Source organism: Scophthalmus maximus, chromosome 11, assembly GCF_022379125.1.
Source record: "Scophthalmus maximus strain ysfricsl-2021 chromosome 11, ASM2237912v1, whole genome shotgun sequence".
NCBI lineage: Eukaryota > Metazoa > Chordata > Actinopteri > Pleuronectiformes > Scophthalmidae > Scophthalmus > Scophthalmus maximus.
The window spans coordinates 3,693,747-3,710,649 of record NC_061525.1 but is presented as its reverse complement, the minus strand read 5'-3'; the positions used below and the strand labels follow the sequence as shown (position 1 = coordinate 3,710,649).

The following is a 16,903-nucleotide window of genomic DNA, read 5'->3' as shown; positions in this document are numbered from 1 at the left end:
TAAGGTGTTACAGCATTGTTGTGCCAAAGTCTCTGACGAAGGAATTCAGAACAGAATTTTGAAATCGGATGCTGGGGTTTATGGGGAGGGAGGGGCTTAATGAAACCAAGGCGTTTTAGACAGAGGGAGAAAAAAAGGAGCTGATGCCTTTTCTGAGCATGTAAACCTTTTCAAGTGGTAAAACAAATTAAAAGTATGAACCTGGATATGAGCATAATATGTCACCTTTAATAATTAGAATTACTACTATCATTAACTGTTGCTGTCATTGTTATCATGAACAACATCATTAAATCTTTAAGTGTTAGTATCTTAACCTTATTATATTAAAGGCCTTGACATAATGTCTGTAATGATTTGGCGCTATTATGTTGAATTGAATGTAACATGGCAGACCAACTGGTGTGGCAGAAACAGAAGAAGGTGAAAAGAAGTGCTGCGGCGGTGAACAGAGTGAGACAAATAATGTGTAATTAAAAGATTGCAGCATGTAAACGTATTTTGTTGACTCAAATTGAAATTATGAACCTGTAAAGGGCCAAAAAATTAGAACTTTAATATTTTATAATAATGAGTTTTACGACTTGGAAATGCACTAATATCAGCCAGTTTGTGACACCCATTGAAATGAATTGCTTTTCGCAATTAGAAACATTCATCCTGAATTGAATTTGTATGATGACATTTTTACATTCTTACAACAGTTGTATAAATGTTTTAACTGTTGGGTGTTTTTACAATAAAAACAACAATATTATTAAAGCAATAAAACCTGTCCCATCGTGGACATTGCATGAATTACATCACTCAAAAAAAACACACGAAACACTGTGGGTGAGTACAAAAATATATATTGTACAATAAACCAATGCTCACTAACACAAAAATTGCGTCAGTGAAGTTTCCCAAGAACAGTGAAACAAACAACAAATATTACTAAAGTATGATGATACAAAACTTTGACTCCTCTTGAACATTCATTGGCAAATGAATAACATCATGTCCTACAGACCAACTCTATGAACAATAAATGAGTACATTTTATATTAGCTATGGTCAAACAAGTAACCGTAAAAAAAAATTGCTCCAGTTCCGTGTATTACAATTATAACTCCCTAAACATCATACCTGCACATTTGCCTTCAGTATAATTTCACCCATAAAAATAATAATTGTGATAATAATAATAACAAAATAAAAGTGGTCCAGTGTTGGCTAATCAACTGTTGGAAAACAAGCTCCTTTAGTATTTCACACGTTACACTTGTGAAAAAATAACATGAATTCTCAAACAAACTTTAGCAGAATACATTTTCAAGTAAATTAGTGACTGCATATGGCTTTAACAGATCACGTGTCACAGTTCCCAGGAACACCTGCTAAAAAGCTTCAATAATCATATAAACAGATGAGCTGAAACGTTACTACCACTCGCAGACAACGCTGATTATCTCGCGGCGATAGCACATCAAGATCTGTGAAACATTAGACAGTCTGTGAACATTTTGGTTTCATAGCGAACTTAGTGTAGATGTTCCAGCTCATCAGTGTCCTGACACTGGTTATACAGGAATGCACTGACCATAAGCATAAAAATATGTTTGCGCTGAAAAGGTCATATCAGATTCTCATCGGATTCAGAGATTCTGGATGTTTTTGACCGAGCTTAGCACAAAGACTGAATGCAGGGTGATGGGAATAATCATCTTGTTTACACGTTGTCATCTTGTTAACCAGCTTATTCTCATTACAGCCTTGGAGACAAAGAGAGGAAGTGACCGCACAGTGAGGATGCCACAACTAGCGTGCTGGTCAATAACTACAGTGCAAACTAATTGCTTTTTGTTGTTCACTTCATCACGCATTAAATACAGATGATGAATTGTGACAGTTTTTGGTCGGAAGGCATCTTTGATTTTTGCAAGGCTAGCTCTTCCTCCCCCAGCTCCCAGTCTTTGAGCTAATCTGGCTAAGCTAAACACATTTTGAACACAAAGAGATTTAGCTGATGATCTCCTCAGCAGCAAAGTACACAAAAACTGTATTTACCAAAATGCCCAGGTATTCCTCTAAACACAATAACACAACTAATTGTACACATTACAATTTGTATTTGTAGTCAAACGATTCTATACACTCAAGATGTTGGAACATTTCCTGTGAGATTCTGCTCCATGTCGACATGACCGCATCACATCATCTCATCAACCACATCCCAAAGATGATGTGCTGGACTCACATCTGGTGACTGAAGTTCACTGAACTCACTGTCACTTATATGAAACCAGTTTGCGACTCTAGTTTTGTGACATGGAGCACTATCCTGCTGGAAGTAGCCGTTACAAGTTGGTAAACTTCGGCCATAAAGGGATGAACGCGGTCAGCAAGAATAATTCAAACCATGATTGATTGGTATAAGGATGTGTGGATTACAGATTCCTCACAAGGACTGTTGACACAGATTTCTGTTCTCCTGACTGACACCAATAATCGTGTCGTGCAATGATTGACGATTGGCAGATTGGATTTTTGCATGAATAAGTGGGTGTTCCCAAGAAAGTGCTCCGTGAGCGCATGCTAATAGGCAACGCATAAACAAAACTCCCTGCAGACGAACAGGGTTAAAAACAGCATGTGAAGGCCATCAAATGAAAATATATTCACTTCCCATCACCTTACAATACTTACGAAAAATTTGTCATGTCCTCTAGTACAAAAGTCTTTTAAAAGATCCAATGTGTAAATTCTATGGCTCTCAAGCATCATGAGGGAGGGACAGTGTCACATATCTACTGACTCGGCGTATGCCTCGAGCACACTACACGATTTTCAAAGTCGTAAGATCGCTGTACCGTTCATACTACATGACGTGCTGTCTTGTAATCGCAGGCTTTCAGTCCTTCTGCTGTTCACACTACATGACTCATCGCACTACATGATCCTTCACCAGGAGAAATGTCTCCAAGGTACGTTTTGTCACGAAAACACACGCGAGAAGTGACACGGTAAAATAGGCGATAAGCGCGTGAAACAGGAATTGTTTGTCACTTTCACGGTGAACGTCCCAAAAAAAGAGAGATGGGCTCACCGACTCATTCAGATATTTAGCCTGCTAGTCTCTGGCAGACGTCGGCAAGGCCTCGGCGGGTCACTTTGATCGTGTCGTAGCTAGTTCGCACATATTGATCGCGTGCCGATTTTTTGCGATTCCCTGATTTCACTCCAATTTGCTGCAGCTCCAGGATTTGACGACGAGCGGAAAATTGCCCTCAAAATCGTGTAGTGTGAACTCGCCATTTGTCTCTGGAATCAAAGGATTCCAGGATTATATACAGCAACAATCGATGGCATACAAACTAATATAAATCCCTTCCATCCCTTTCCCTCCCTTCTAGTAAATATTGTATTTAAGGCTTTAAAACACGACTGGACCCTTGAAACCAGCATGGAAAAAAGCCCACAGTATCTAATTTTAATTTAAGTCATATTTCTAAAATACTCTCGTAGGATTTTACATCTGGATCTCCACAGACACACTGACTGAGGACAATTTGTTACTCGAATGTAACAAACAATGGAAGTTTCATAGAAACCAGCTAATGGGCACCTGACAATTCTGTGCATGTTACAATAAATACCTGATCGCAAGTCAGGCATTTTTTTACCACACACAAAACATCAGATGCTTTACATGACAGGCCTGAACTCATTCACAGAGGGAGAAGAACCCGCTAATTGCGGTCTCTCCGGAACAACTTCAAGCCTGAACCAACTCAGAACATTACTGTCGGGGTGTCCAAAGTGCCCTGTCGGGCGGGCGTTCCTGCCAGTTCAACCAATTCTAGGTTGCATGCTCCAGCTTCCCTGAGAAAGAGAGGGGAGGAAAAAACAGTTCATGATCAAATGTATCTGGAAGAGCACTTAATGAACACATGGATAAAAACATTGAATATATTCCTATAGCATGCGTTACCTGAATCAAATGGGTTTAAGCTCAGTCCTGTATGTTGTCACAGTCTACCCTGCGCTTTGTCAGGCTCAGCAGTGTTTCGACTCGGCCTCACTTTGGGCTTAATGCTAACACTAGCATGCTAATGTCGACAATGGTAAGATTCATGGTGCGTTAACACCGGACAAGACACCGATTTTTAGCGCGATAAGGTTACATACAAAGTCAATGCAAAGTGGCGACTAGGCGCTAATTTAGCGGCACGACGCAGGCGCCGCGCATGGTGTGAAATGTTGCGAGCAGCGAAAAACGAAGCACTCAGGTTCGTGTCGCCCGCGTCAGTCGCTCGATGGAGCATCACTACTGTCGGTGTGTGTGGGCAGCCTGACCGGGTTGCTAGCTGTATCATGAAAGTGATCAAGGAAGCTGGATGCTAGCTAGGTAGTTAGCCCCAGTTTGCACAACCGCTTTGTTTGGCTTTGCCATCTGCAATCCTGTCCGCCTTTTTTCATTCTACAGTTCATGTTTACCCGCCTGTCTTTGTTCAGATGAGGTTTGTCGGAGAAAGTGGAAGGAACCAAACTCGCGCGAGCAAAGCGACGCAAAAAAAATTGCTACCGAAGTTAACTTATTCCATGTGTTGGACAGTTTCCATTGTCAAGTGAAAAAACAGCGTCTGATATCATGGTATCCTTTTGTTGTCAAGACGCTTGACTCAGGAACAAAGTGTTCCACTGGCGCAGAGATAGCAAGTCTTAAAATAGAACAGTCAATCCAAAAAACAACTGACTCTGACGTTCACTATACAGAACTTGGCAACCCCAAGTTTTCATTGGAGGGGTTGCCAAGTGCATGACACTTCAAAAGCATACCAACATACTTAACCAACAGGCTTTACAACACAGGTGGGGAGCGTCCGGCATCCCAGAAAATTTGATTCCGGCACGCGAGGCGAGCGACACAAAAGAAAAGACTTAGATGTCCTACAGGGGGCGGCTCACTGATGTTACCTGTCATCACTGACGTGCATATGACAACTGACGAGGAAAAAGGTGTAGATGCAAAATGTTGTGCTTTCCAAGAAATATATGAACAAACTCAAAGAGTGATGAAAAGGGCCATCTTAGCTTCTTGGCTATGTGAGAGAGCACATAGCCAAGAAGCTGACACCTCATTCAGGAGGAGAATTTATAAAAAGGAGCCGTGTTGCCGCTGTGGAGCTGCTGGAACCAGACAAAGTTTGTCTTGAAGAATCGTCTAAGAGAGGATTACTGATATGGCGCCCACTAAAGGACACAGCAAGACATCTGCAGTTTTTCTCAGCAGACATAAATACCACCCTACAAACCATTTTCTGTGGATTTAGATACGTGAGAGGAATCCCTGTCTTTTCAAGCCATGCATACTGCAAGTGCAACTGGGGCAACACCTGCCACTTTAGCCTGCTGTGACATTTGAACTAGCTGGTGAGTTTACCAAACTCCTGCAGGCATTTGGCGAGAGGTTGAGTAGTAAAGTAATGGAACCAAACAAATTTGTTGAGCTTTTTAATGTGGAACAGACGATGTGCTTGAAAACCTACAACAAGAAAAGCAACAACGGAGCTGCAACGACGAGGTCAAAGCTTTGGACAACAACCACCCTCTGTTGGAGCTCCATAAACTATTTGTACGTCCTGAGGACACATGCACTGAAGTTTGCATCTCTGAAAAACCTAACGCGGTAAGCAGCAGGACTCCTGCAAAGACACAAACCTTTAAAAACAGCTGCACGTGAATTAGCATCATCCATCAGACGCCTTGCTAAAGTGATATGCTGCATGTAATAACAACCAGGAGCAGGGAGGAACCAGACCTGTCGCTTTGTAAATAAATACTTAAATACTTTTTTTTTCATGGTCACGATGACTCATTGTTTGTTCATGCTGTTCACTATCCAGCCTCTGCCCGAAAGCTGAGCTTCAGACGAGGGACAACAGGGCTTAAGCTCGTCCATTTCATCTGTTCGAATGTCCTCTACCTACAAATGTACTGTATGTGGGCTGTGAGCATGGAGCCAAACAACAGAGCTGTTCAGCTGCTGCAGAGCAGTCTGCTGGTCTGAGCGCACATACAAGCGATGGAAGAGCAGCTGCTTACAGCTTCTGTGAAAAGTGGAGTTGTAAAATAAATAAATAAATGAACGGCTAATTATTTTCAATATTATTATCCTGAAATGTCACTTTAATGATGTGTTCACATCGGACGCGGTGCAAAATTTCCGCATCTGAGTTTGAACCCTGGAACATTCGTGCTTATTCACGTCATTCGGGGCGATTTGCCCGTTCTTCCATCCACTTTCTCCTCCTCTGGACACAAACACACACACATAAGCATGAATGTTTTAACTTAATGTTCTATTTATTTAGTTTTTGCTCTTTTTAATCCTTGCATCGTATGTTTGAGCGTGAGTTAATGTCAATGTGTGTGTGTCTGTGTCTATCGGAGGAAGGGGGTTATCTTCTCTTTTTTGTGTGTTGCATTTCATTGGATGTGAAGCACTTTGTGTTGCATTTTTTCTATGAAAAGTGCTATATAAATAAAGACTGATTGATTGATTGATAAACTGTAGAATGAAAAAATCCAGACTGGAATGCCGATGGAAAGACACACAAAGCGGGTTTTTCTAACTGGGTCTAAAGCTTGTGTCCAAATTCCTCGTTTCACTTTCTGTCAAGCCCTCTCCTTATTCACCCAGTCAAGATACAAAGAGCAAATGGGTCCTCCACTTCTGATACAATGACGCGTCAACATGTCACACAAATTTTTCGCTCAAGTTCTAATATTTCAACTGGAGCACAGGAAGCGACTGTCGGGAATTCATTATCTTTGTGTGATTCGCGACGCGCTCCTCGCGCCATTCACGTCGCCTGACCTTAGTGAGGCAAAATTTGCATCATGTCGTGTATTTGCATTGAGTTTGTATGTAACCTAGCCGCGCGAATACTTTGCCTCACATCCATTCGTAAAAACGCATCATAAAATGTAACACTAATGCTTTATGTCACATGGTAATAGTTTCCAATCATTGCATCGGATGAGATCTTATTTTCTGATTTTATCTTTTTTTTCTTCTATGAAACATGAAACAGGCCAAATCTTAGCGATTACACTGTGACCTACCATGGTGTGAAGGTAGCTGCCCATGTGCAGCAGACACTCCAGGGTCTCCATCATTTGCTCTTGGCGGAGCGTGTGGAGTCTGGTGTGACTAGGGGATCTACTGCTTTCCAGCTCACATACTGTGGCCTTCAGAGCCACTGAAGCACACTGGAGGACGCTCATACCTGAGAACAGAATCACATTGGATTATTACAGGACTGTCTACACCTTAATCTTCCAAAACGGTAGTTCATAAAGAACTACTCATCGTTGGATTGCTGTGCAGTTAACACTACACAACTTTAAGTCTTGTGATCAAGAGTCTTGCAGTCGTTGCGAGTTCATACAACACGACTGACTGGCAACAGGGGCTTAAACACTATCTTTTACAAGGAGAAATCCCTGACTACGTCCTGCGCTCTGCTTGGCTGTAGTTGTCACCTGTTAGTATTGATATTTACCCTGCTAGAAATCTAGTAGGAGGTAGTGACATGACGGCGAGCCTCTCCAATCGTATCTTTGAAGAGTTTTAACAAAGGGATTGGAGACTGCCGATTGAACTGATTTGGCTCCAATTTGGAGCTTTAGTCTGCGAGATCCAAAATATGTTGGCTAGCTAGATAGCTAGCGAGCTATATAGATAGGTACATTACTGAACCCAAGCTGGGAAATTCCGTTGTGTTTCAGCAGCAGGTATCACACAACATACCTTACAAAATATACAATAAATAGAAAAAACAACTGTAAAAATATACAAATTTGGAAAAAAGAGAGAATAAAGAAAATAAATATGAAGAATTTACATGAAATAGTAATAGTGATAATGTGATGTGAACAAGGCATTAGAGACAGTTAATTCAGTACTAGGTAGCTTTTAACACTGTCACACAACTTATTATGAAATAAACTACCACACAGTGTTTACAATTATTTTATTGCTCGTACCGATTTAAGCAAACATGGAGCGTTATTGTCAATATATGGCAGTAAAGTCATTATAATACTTATCATATTTTGTTTTAGTTCATATTTTTCTAAGTATTATTTGAATGATCTTTTATAGCTGGGATTTTTTTGTGCATTTCCTTTATTTTGTATCTATCTCATATCCTTCCCTTTTGACCCCATTTTACTTTTGAAATGCCTGTATTATTTTTTTTTTTATGTTTATATTGTGTATCACTAACTGGTCAGTACTTCATTTCCAATTTTGGCTAAGGGCTATATTGTGAAAACATTTCATCATTATTATGTTTTTGAAAGGTTATAGCACGTACCGCAGTTGTCAGTGGCTTCAACGTTAACATACACACCATCCATCATTGTGTGCTTTAGAACCTAAAAGGAAACATACATACTAGTTAAAGATGTAATTTCACAGATGTATGTATGAGCCAAGACTCCATGCAACACCACAGACCAACATCAGTTTGTCTCATTTGATAAAACAACGTTTCTCAATAACATACAATCAGTTTGGCTACAGAGAACACACCACCAAATGTACTGAATTGCAGTAACACAGTAGCAATCGAGACAGCACAGGTGAAACAGCAACTGTAGCCCTGCGGGTCTTGGATGAGGACACAGGCAACTTTGAGATTGCTTTAGCACTTTGAGATTGCTTTTAGCAATGAAAAGTGCTCTATAAATGAAATGTATTATTATTATTAACACATCAGTGGAAAATGGCGATCCTACCTAAGATATGTCATTAATGTAGAGAAACAAACGTTCCACTGCAAAGAGTGTCCAACGTGTCTCCACCACATCAACCATCTCCTACACTGCTCATAATTGAAACCATTCAGTAAATACTAGAAAGGTCAGTAGTTTGAGTTCTTGAACTAGAGCGCTGATGTTTTTGTGTTTGGTGAAGAATGCACTAAATTTGTTTTAGTCACACCCAACCGATTTAACACGTACTGTAGCGTGATGCTGAGGAAATATTTGGAATTCAAGGAGCATATACTGTACGTGCAGCCTTCAGATTGGCTGTGGTCAAGATTTATCTCAGTGTCATTTATGTCTAATAAGATGTATTGTATGTAATGTTGGTACGAATGATAGTTTTTGATCGTTCAACAGATTATTATTATTATGAGTTAATCACAGATATATTGAGTATAAGTAGCCCTCAAATGATGACATATGGCTGTTGGTTCATAGTCGTGCGAGGCTTGCACTTATGGGTCACCAAATTCTACTGCCCAGGCTCGCAAGCTAAACAGATGCAGCATGCTATATAGCCTTATCCTTATCCTAATCTGTCTTTATATAAAGTTAAAGTCTACCTAAATATCAATTATCTCAGGTACACAATGACATTACTTTGACTGAATGGCGCTTGCATGCAAAACTGGTCGAGGCAGCACAGCCATCAGCCAAAGTTCCACCAATCGCTGTAAGTGAAATGATCAGTGTCGAGATACATTCACTTGAGAGTATAATGACAGGTAGCCCAAGTTGCTACTTAGATTCAGCTATGAAAAGCTGAAACATGTGATCTGTAAATTCTGCACCAAACTACAGTATAATCTCATTTAAATGAGACATTTAAATTGCGGATCACTTTTGAGAACCAAAGGACGACACTAAATGACATCCTGTGTGCACACGGTGTGTCTTAAAAATACAGCAGAGTTAGTTTTTGTCTGAGCTTTTCATCTGAGTCGTCTAAAGACTTTATTTACTGACTCAAGCCCAGGCGAAAGTTTCACAACATAAAAACAAATATACAGGGCCTGTATACGTACAACCTGTTCGTCTGGATTCCAGGCAACCATATCTGAGGCATCCGATAACTGGCGTTAAATTGAGTCATGTTGCTGTTTTAAAGTGATAATGATCCGATGTGTGAGGAAGGTCTGTGAACATTTCCACAATAAAGACAAAAAAGAAACAAATTCTCGTGTGTGTCACCTGACACCTGAGAATACGTTTCCTAAAATTGAAAGTTAGATTTTCTAGGAAAGAAGACATTAAGTCTGTGGTCTACCGGTGTCGTTTTAAACCAAATGATGAGACGCATCACTACTTCAACTTTTACCCAAATACTACTGGTGGTGTCTGAAATACCGTCAGTCATATGCAAGGATAAAATCAACAAACTTTCCTAAACCCAGTGGAGAGGAAAACAAGAATCTTACCTCCAGGACTCGAACGTAGCCTTTCTCAGCGCTGAGGTGGAGGCAGGACTTCCCTGAGTGGTTTGTCTCATTGACGCTGGCCCCCAAACAGATCAGATCTGCCACTATGAGGTGGTGGTTGTGATTCGCCGCATGCAGGAGGGCAGTCTAGAGAAAAAGGAGGCAATTAACATTAAACTACAGTACATGTTGTCCAATGGTGAGACGACTGTTGTGAACACTCACTCTCAGAATATTTTCCATTGTGAATGTGTCTGCTTATAAGTTTGGTTAAGGCAGCAACAACATCAGACATTTAAAACACAGAATATTGGTGATTTGAAAAAATCACCAACTAGTTTTGCTAAAACTACTGACTAATTGTACATGGAACAATATTGGATTATTCTATTTTTACGTAATCTACATTATCAGAATATTAGCTCAATACTTGTATTTGCACACTAATTAATCACAAAAAAAAACTGTTTTGTAGAAAGGTTAGTGCATTTAAGTAATCATTCATGACAGTAATCACACAATGATTTATGATATATATGTACTCTACCATTCCATCAGAGTCTTTCAGGTCCAGGCTGTTGAGTGCGGCCATCCTTTTAGCGATGGCATAGCCCAGTGACCTCTTTCCCACACAGGCCACTTTATGGAGGGCTCTGGAAGGACACGCGCAATCCGACACGTTTAGACAACAAGGAAAACTAACATCACATGACATTACAGCTATTTACTGTCAGAACAAGGCGGCGCACAATCTAGTAAGAGGTTAACATGTCTGAGCCTGGGTTAGGTGTTTCTTAAAGTCAGCTGAGAGAGCGGGCTTAACTGGAAAAAAGCCAGTGGGCTTGACTGAGCAGAACAAACAGAACCACAATAGGTCTATTCACACAAGACATTTTACAAATCACATCGACGATGGCTCCGTTCTATTCAAGTGTCCCAGTCAGACATGACAGTGTGATAGTGAGCCAGCACGAACAATACCAGGACACCTACAATGCAGCAGCTAAACGGAGTTCATGCATCAATGCCATTATCTACTTTTCCATCCGTCTCCTGTGAACGGGAGACCATTACCATGTTTTACACAGGAACTCAGAACCTGTATGATTAGACAAGTTCAAGCCCGGGTTAAGATCTGTTCATGTCATTCCTAAGGCACTGAGGCACATACACAAAACATCTAGTCAATATGAAGAGAAAGCACAGAGTAGCACAGATCACACACACGCTGACTCATTGCACTGCTCTGGGTTTTTTGCGTTTTCTGGGTTAGACTTTTTTGTTCTTGTTTCGATGTTACACTTATTACTGAACTTGGAATCCATTGTAGTCTGCCACACTCTAAACTCCCTCGAATTTGAGTCATTTAAAATGTATCCTCACTTCAAGAAATGCTCTGCTGGTTTAGCATTGGACTTCTGCAAAATAGCCGGACTCATGATGGACAGTTTAAAACAAAGAGAGAAATAAAAATCAAGGCAGCAGAGATATCGGTTTTTCTCCCCCCATACATTCAACTTTCTGCTAAAACCTGGTGCCTACATTGACTGCAATGCAGGTGTGTTTGCGGTCGCTGAAATTTCCCTTGGCGTGCCCGTCTCAAGCAGAGGTGATGCATCCCTAACTTACGTTCTGCAGTGTTCATCAGTGGCCAGCAGTGCTGCGTCAGAGATGGCCCTCAGCTGGCTCTCCTCTTTCTGCAGCTGGGTCCAGAAGAACTCAGAGCAGTTAAGGTTCCAGTTGTGGCTCTGGGGATCGAACCACTCTTCGCCTGCTCCACCATCTCTTTCCACACCTGTAATGCTGGTGTGCGTGAAGCCAGGAGGAGACGGGGCCTGGTGGTAGTACTCCCCCATTCCCAATGAGTAGGTCATGTAGGACCGGGGGCTGGGGATCATTTCATCAGAATCTTCACTGTTGTACCCTGTACGTTGGAGAGCAGATGGAGCAAGTGAGGAGTGGTGGTAATAGTTCCAGGTAACCAATTCATCAAGATCACATTTTATAAATATGGATCTGATCCACCTGAATTACCAGTAGGAGACTGCCCAGGGGACACTGGAACATCAGAGAAGCGGGAGCGGTATGTGTTGCTGGTCCGAAGGTCCTCCTCCAGCACCTCTACGATGATTGCCAGCTCCTCCAGGCTTTTTGTGGGAAGTTTTCTCTGGAAACAAAAGACAGCCCAGGTATTCAGTGGCGTCTGAACTGCTCCTCGAACCTGACGTGTGATTTACAGTGCTCCCTAAACCTGCATTTTACTCAATCTTAAAGGGACCGTCAGGGGGGAGAGCTGGGATCTGTGTTTTTCAACACTCACCTTGGTGGTCTGGCATCCTGCACGGGTTTTGACTCGTTTCTTCACACCTGTGGAAAAAATGGTGAAGTTTAGCAGGCATTTTGCAGACTGTTATCCTGTAGGTTTTGTTTGACAATGACAGTGGTTCTGTTTCTAACTGGCAAAAACTGGCATCATCTGTAAAGAATCAAATCTTCACAACACCAACATTATTGTCATGGTTTTGGGTTTTACTCACCTTTGTCTGTTTTGCCGCATTTGTCCTGCATTCATGCATTAGCGTGATGCGAAAAGTGAAAGAAAAGAAAAAAAGTGACATTAGTGCAAGTTGTTTTTTGAATGTTTTTCAGACACAAACACAAACTTGACAGTACATCCCTGTGAGGCTGGACAGTGAGGGCTCATATCTGAGGCCAGCTGGGTAGATTTTATGGAGAAACAGAAAAAGAAAACCTCCTTGATGTCTAGAGTCAGTGGTTTGATCAACCTCTGGTTGCACTTAGGGCTGGGTGACTGCTTCAACAAACTTGATGGATGCATTAAAAAATATCATGAAAATCAAGTAAAATTGCCATGTAATTTTTTTTAAGCTGTCAGCATGACAACTGCTTGGGCATTTCACCTGTCTCACTCTCTTCTATGGCTCTCTCTCGCTCAGACAACGGGAAAAAGGAAAAACTCAATACTGTACATGCTACGCACACACACACTCCCCCGCTCACCAAGACCAATGTCCTGGGCAGGTGTGTGCGACGTATACAGCCAAGATGTGTTTTTGTGTCTGGGGAAAACAGGGTAAGAGCCCAGAGAGAGCAGAAGAAGTTAAACCAATGACTCAGTTGTGTCAAAAAGAAACAGCAATGGATCCATTGTCCGGCAGGGGTCTGTGTATCACCAGGAAGATGCCAAACAAACAATGGCTTTAACCAACACTCTCCAAAATCATTGTCACTAAAGGTTACACTAATGTGTTTAACCATTTACAATAGTACCAGCTATTAAATGAAGAATGCCAGAAAATGTGCATGTCCACTTCTCCCTGGACATGGAGCAAATTTAGGGATCAAAACACAACTTATCATGACAAAATATCAAAGGTAAAACGTAGTTTATGTGTGACGCTGTTTGATGCAAATTTCCATGTCGCTCAACTCGTTTGATTGTCCAAGTTTGCAGCCTTTTTCCTCCAGGGGAGATGTGCTTTTACTTTCTGAAGTGTTGTGCCGAAGTGTTGTCTTGCTCCGACCGGGACTCGCCCCGTTTACTTCGTCAACAGCGGTAAATACCGCAAAGAAATTTTTCATTTGTCCCTAGACGCCGTGGTGTTTATTAACGGACAGACTGAAACTTGCGACACACATTCACTGCTGCAACGAACTCCGCTTCACCGGACCTCGCCTTACTCACAATCACTCGCCGCGAGTCTCTCTCTCTCACTCCCATTGTGCCACAAACGCACTACGCACATAAGCCACTCATATAACACAAGCTCTTTCTGATTATTTTTTCATTTTCGGCATACCCCAGAACAGGAGCTGCCATCACTGGGGATGAACGTAAACAGTGTGACGCGTCAACCCATTCTATGCAAATCAACGAATTTACGTAATCGATTACGTCGACGCATTGTTGCAGCCCTAATACAAACACTGTATATGTGGGCATTCTAACCGCCTTGTACAGTTTTAATGTTGCGTGCAAAAAGGGGGGAAGACATCAAGTTACATTTAACAAAACAGTATTTCATCAAACCAGGCAATTGCACACAGGCTTTAAACAGCTGTTAGAGAAAAATGAGAAATAATGGCATAATGATGGCCCACATACTGTAACCTAGTTCTACAGTCTAGAGCTTAAGCTCAACAAGGACGATACAAAGCAACAGCAAAAGAAGAAACCCCGTGAAAGACATTCCAAACCACTGCGCAAAACATCAGCAGCCATGTCACAGTGTGGGGGTGTTTACGATTTGGGTGTGTATGTGTTTAAGCAGTGTCAACACCTATAATTAACAAGCCATATCGTCCAGCCTTAATTGCACCAAATCGATGCATTGAAAAGTCTCCTTTTCGGCAAACAGCTATAAAAAAAAAGTTACCCGGAAATCTTGAGGTTCCAGGCCTTGGGCTAGACGCTTGTTTCTCAGCAGATCCCTTACTGGCATTTTGACACGTACTCCCAGGTAGACCTTGTCACCACCGTAGATGGAACGTCTTCCATCTGCAGAGGAAAAAACAAATACAAACAGTTCCTCCTTATGGCCGGAGCAGACAACACAACGTCAACACAGAGAAGCAGGATCAGTGAAATTCTTGGTACAGGAAAATTGATTGTTACTAATATGAAACACTATTCTGTGTTTCTCTGACTCCATTTGACCCATACACATAGTCAATTAATATGAATTGAACATGATCTAACATGGCTTTATTCTAGGAGGATCTCTGGATAGCTGTAATGCACTGTAAAGGCAAAACAAAAACGTCTTCACAAAGCAACGAAGAGGCAATTTAAATATATATATTTTTAACAACTTTTGGCTGTATCTTTACTCTCTGTTACCACCACAAATGGCGACCTGATTGTCACATACTTGGATCATGATGGCTTTTCTGTCAATGTAGACAAGAAATACATGCCTCATTTATGCAACATTACCTTCAAGTTTAAGAACATTTCTTCCACAACCACTACAGGTGTTCTTGATTACGTCACAAAGTGCCCATGCGCACGTAGCAGTTTATTAGCTTAGCCGTGCCAATGCTCAGACACAACAGTGCTAATGTTCAGATACAGAGCCGAGCTAATGTTCAGACATATCCGCCGTGCTAATTTTCAGAAATATAGCCATGCTAATGTTGACATATAGCCGTGCTAATGTTGACATATAGCCATGCTTATTTTCAGACATATAGCCGTGCTAATGTTGACATATAGCATGCTAATTTTCAGACATATAGCCGTGCTAATGTTGACATATAGCATGCAAATTTTCAGACATATAGCCGTGCTAATGTTGACATATAGCATGCTAATTTTCAGACATATAGCCGTGCTAATGTTGACATATAGCATGCTAATTTTCAGACATATAGCCGTGCTAATGTTGACATATAGCCATGCTAATTTTCAGACATATAGCCATGCTAATTTTCAGACATATAGCCGTGCTAATGTTGACATATAGCCATGCTAATGTTCAGACACATTGCCGTGCTAATGTTCAGGAATGTAGCCGTGATCATGTTCAGACATATAGCCGTGCCAAAAAACAACACAAGCCAGTGACTAATGTTTGCAGAATAACTAATATAGAAACGTCTCTTCTTGTGGAGGTGTGTGCGCCGTCGGAGCCCAGCGGCACTTCACCCTGAGACGACCACTGACGCTCAACTCCGAACATTTGCTTGCAGAGCAAAAAGTCCTCCTACCTTTCTTGCTCCCGCGAGCCTCCCGGACGGTGAACACGGGCGGAGGCGTGTCGGGCTCGCCCGGGGCCGCCGCGGTTTCCCCGGGGAGAGGGCAGGACCCGGCGGCGACGTCCGCCGTCCCATCGCTCCAGTTTGCTCTTTTGAACCTTCCTCTCATTGTTTTCAAACTGAAAAAAGAAAATAAGAAGAAGTAAATCATGTGATCACAAACGGGCGTCTTCCATAATACCGAGAGTTCAAAATAAAAATAAAAAAACCCACTGACCGGGTTGTGGTCGCTGGGCGCAGGTGGGACCTGAGCTTCTCCTCGGGGACTCGCCGCACCTGCCTCGGCTCTCTCTGTCTGAGTGAGTGACAGCTCCGAGCGTCACACCTGGCCGCGCCGAAGCGGGACGGCGGCCCCGCCCCCTCGCCCGAGGCACAGGTTGCGATTACGTCACTCGGCCCCCCGTTGCGTCAGACACGCTGTCGTGGAAAATAGCCCGAACATTAATGCTTCACATTTTTGTTACCCATTGTGCTTTCGTTAAAGAAATGAAGAAAAAAAAAAAAAAAACACCCACCGAAGATCCGAGCTGCAAGCTTCAAAGAGCACGCGAGAGAAAAACAACAACCCGTCAAATAACTGCCTTGACCTTGTCTGAGAGATGCATTCTGGGTAACGTAGCATCTAAATAGAAAAGAAGAAAAAGACACATCAGTGGTAGGTGATTTTCTAATGTTGTTAACTTTCTAATGTGTGTAGATCATGTTCATACGTGCTTGATTTTTCAGATACACTTTGATTTATACTTCAAAAACTCACTTATTTGGCAGCTGTATTTATAGGGATTTTTTTGCTGTTGATTTTAAGCAAATGTCAAACTGCCCAGCAGCACTGCACAACCACAAGTTTCCCTGTGATATTTGCCCTGAACATGTCATAATTACGGGAT

The 16,903-nt window shown here is 41.8% G+C and overlaps 1 protein-coding gene across 2 annotated transcripts; it reads right to left on the bottom strand.

The window, feature by feature from the left end:
- Positions 1-835: 835 nt before the first annotated feature.
- On the bottom strand, positions 836-16,605 carry zgc:113279 (uncharacterized protein LOC553749 homolog). 2 transcript variants are annotated; one of them, XM_035623896.2, is made up of 13 exons: positions 16,532-16,605; positions 16,234-16,433; positions 15,969-16,135; positions 14,636-14,757; positions 12,776-12,800; positions 12,559-12,605; positions 12,273-12,405; positions 11,868-12,162; positions 10,786-10,891; positions 10,239-10,385; positions 8,367-8,427; positions 7,111-7,274; positions 836-3,864 (listed from the first exon to the last, which is right to left on the bottom strand). In XM_035623896.2, exons 3-13 carry the CDS (start codon positions 16,123-16,125, stop codon positions 3,832-3,834), a joined length of 1,290 nt encoding a protein of 429 aa, XP_035479789.2. In that variant the 5' UTR covers positions 16,126-16,135; positions 16,234-16,433; positions 16,532-16,605; the 3' UTR covers positions 836-3,831. The 2 variants fall into 2 exon arrangements, with proteins under 2 accessions (XP_035479789.2, XP_047191757.1); XM_047335801.1 differs by lacking the exon at positions 16,532-16,605 and having other exon boundaries at positions 16,234-16,467.
- Positions 16,606-16,903: the final 298 nt, after the last annotated feature.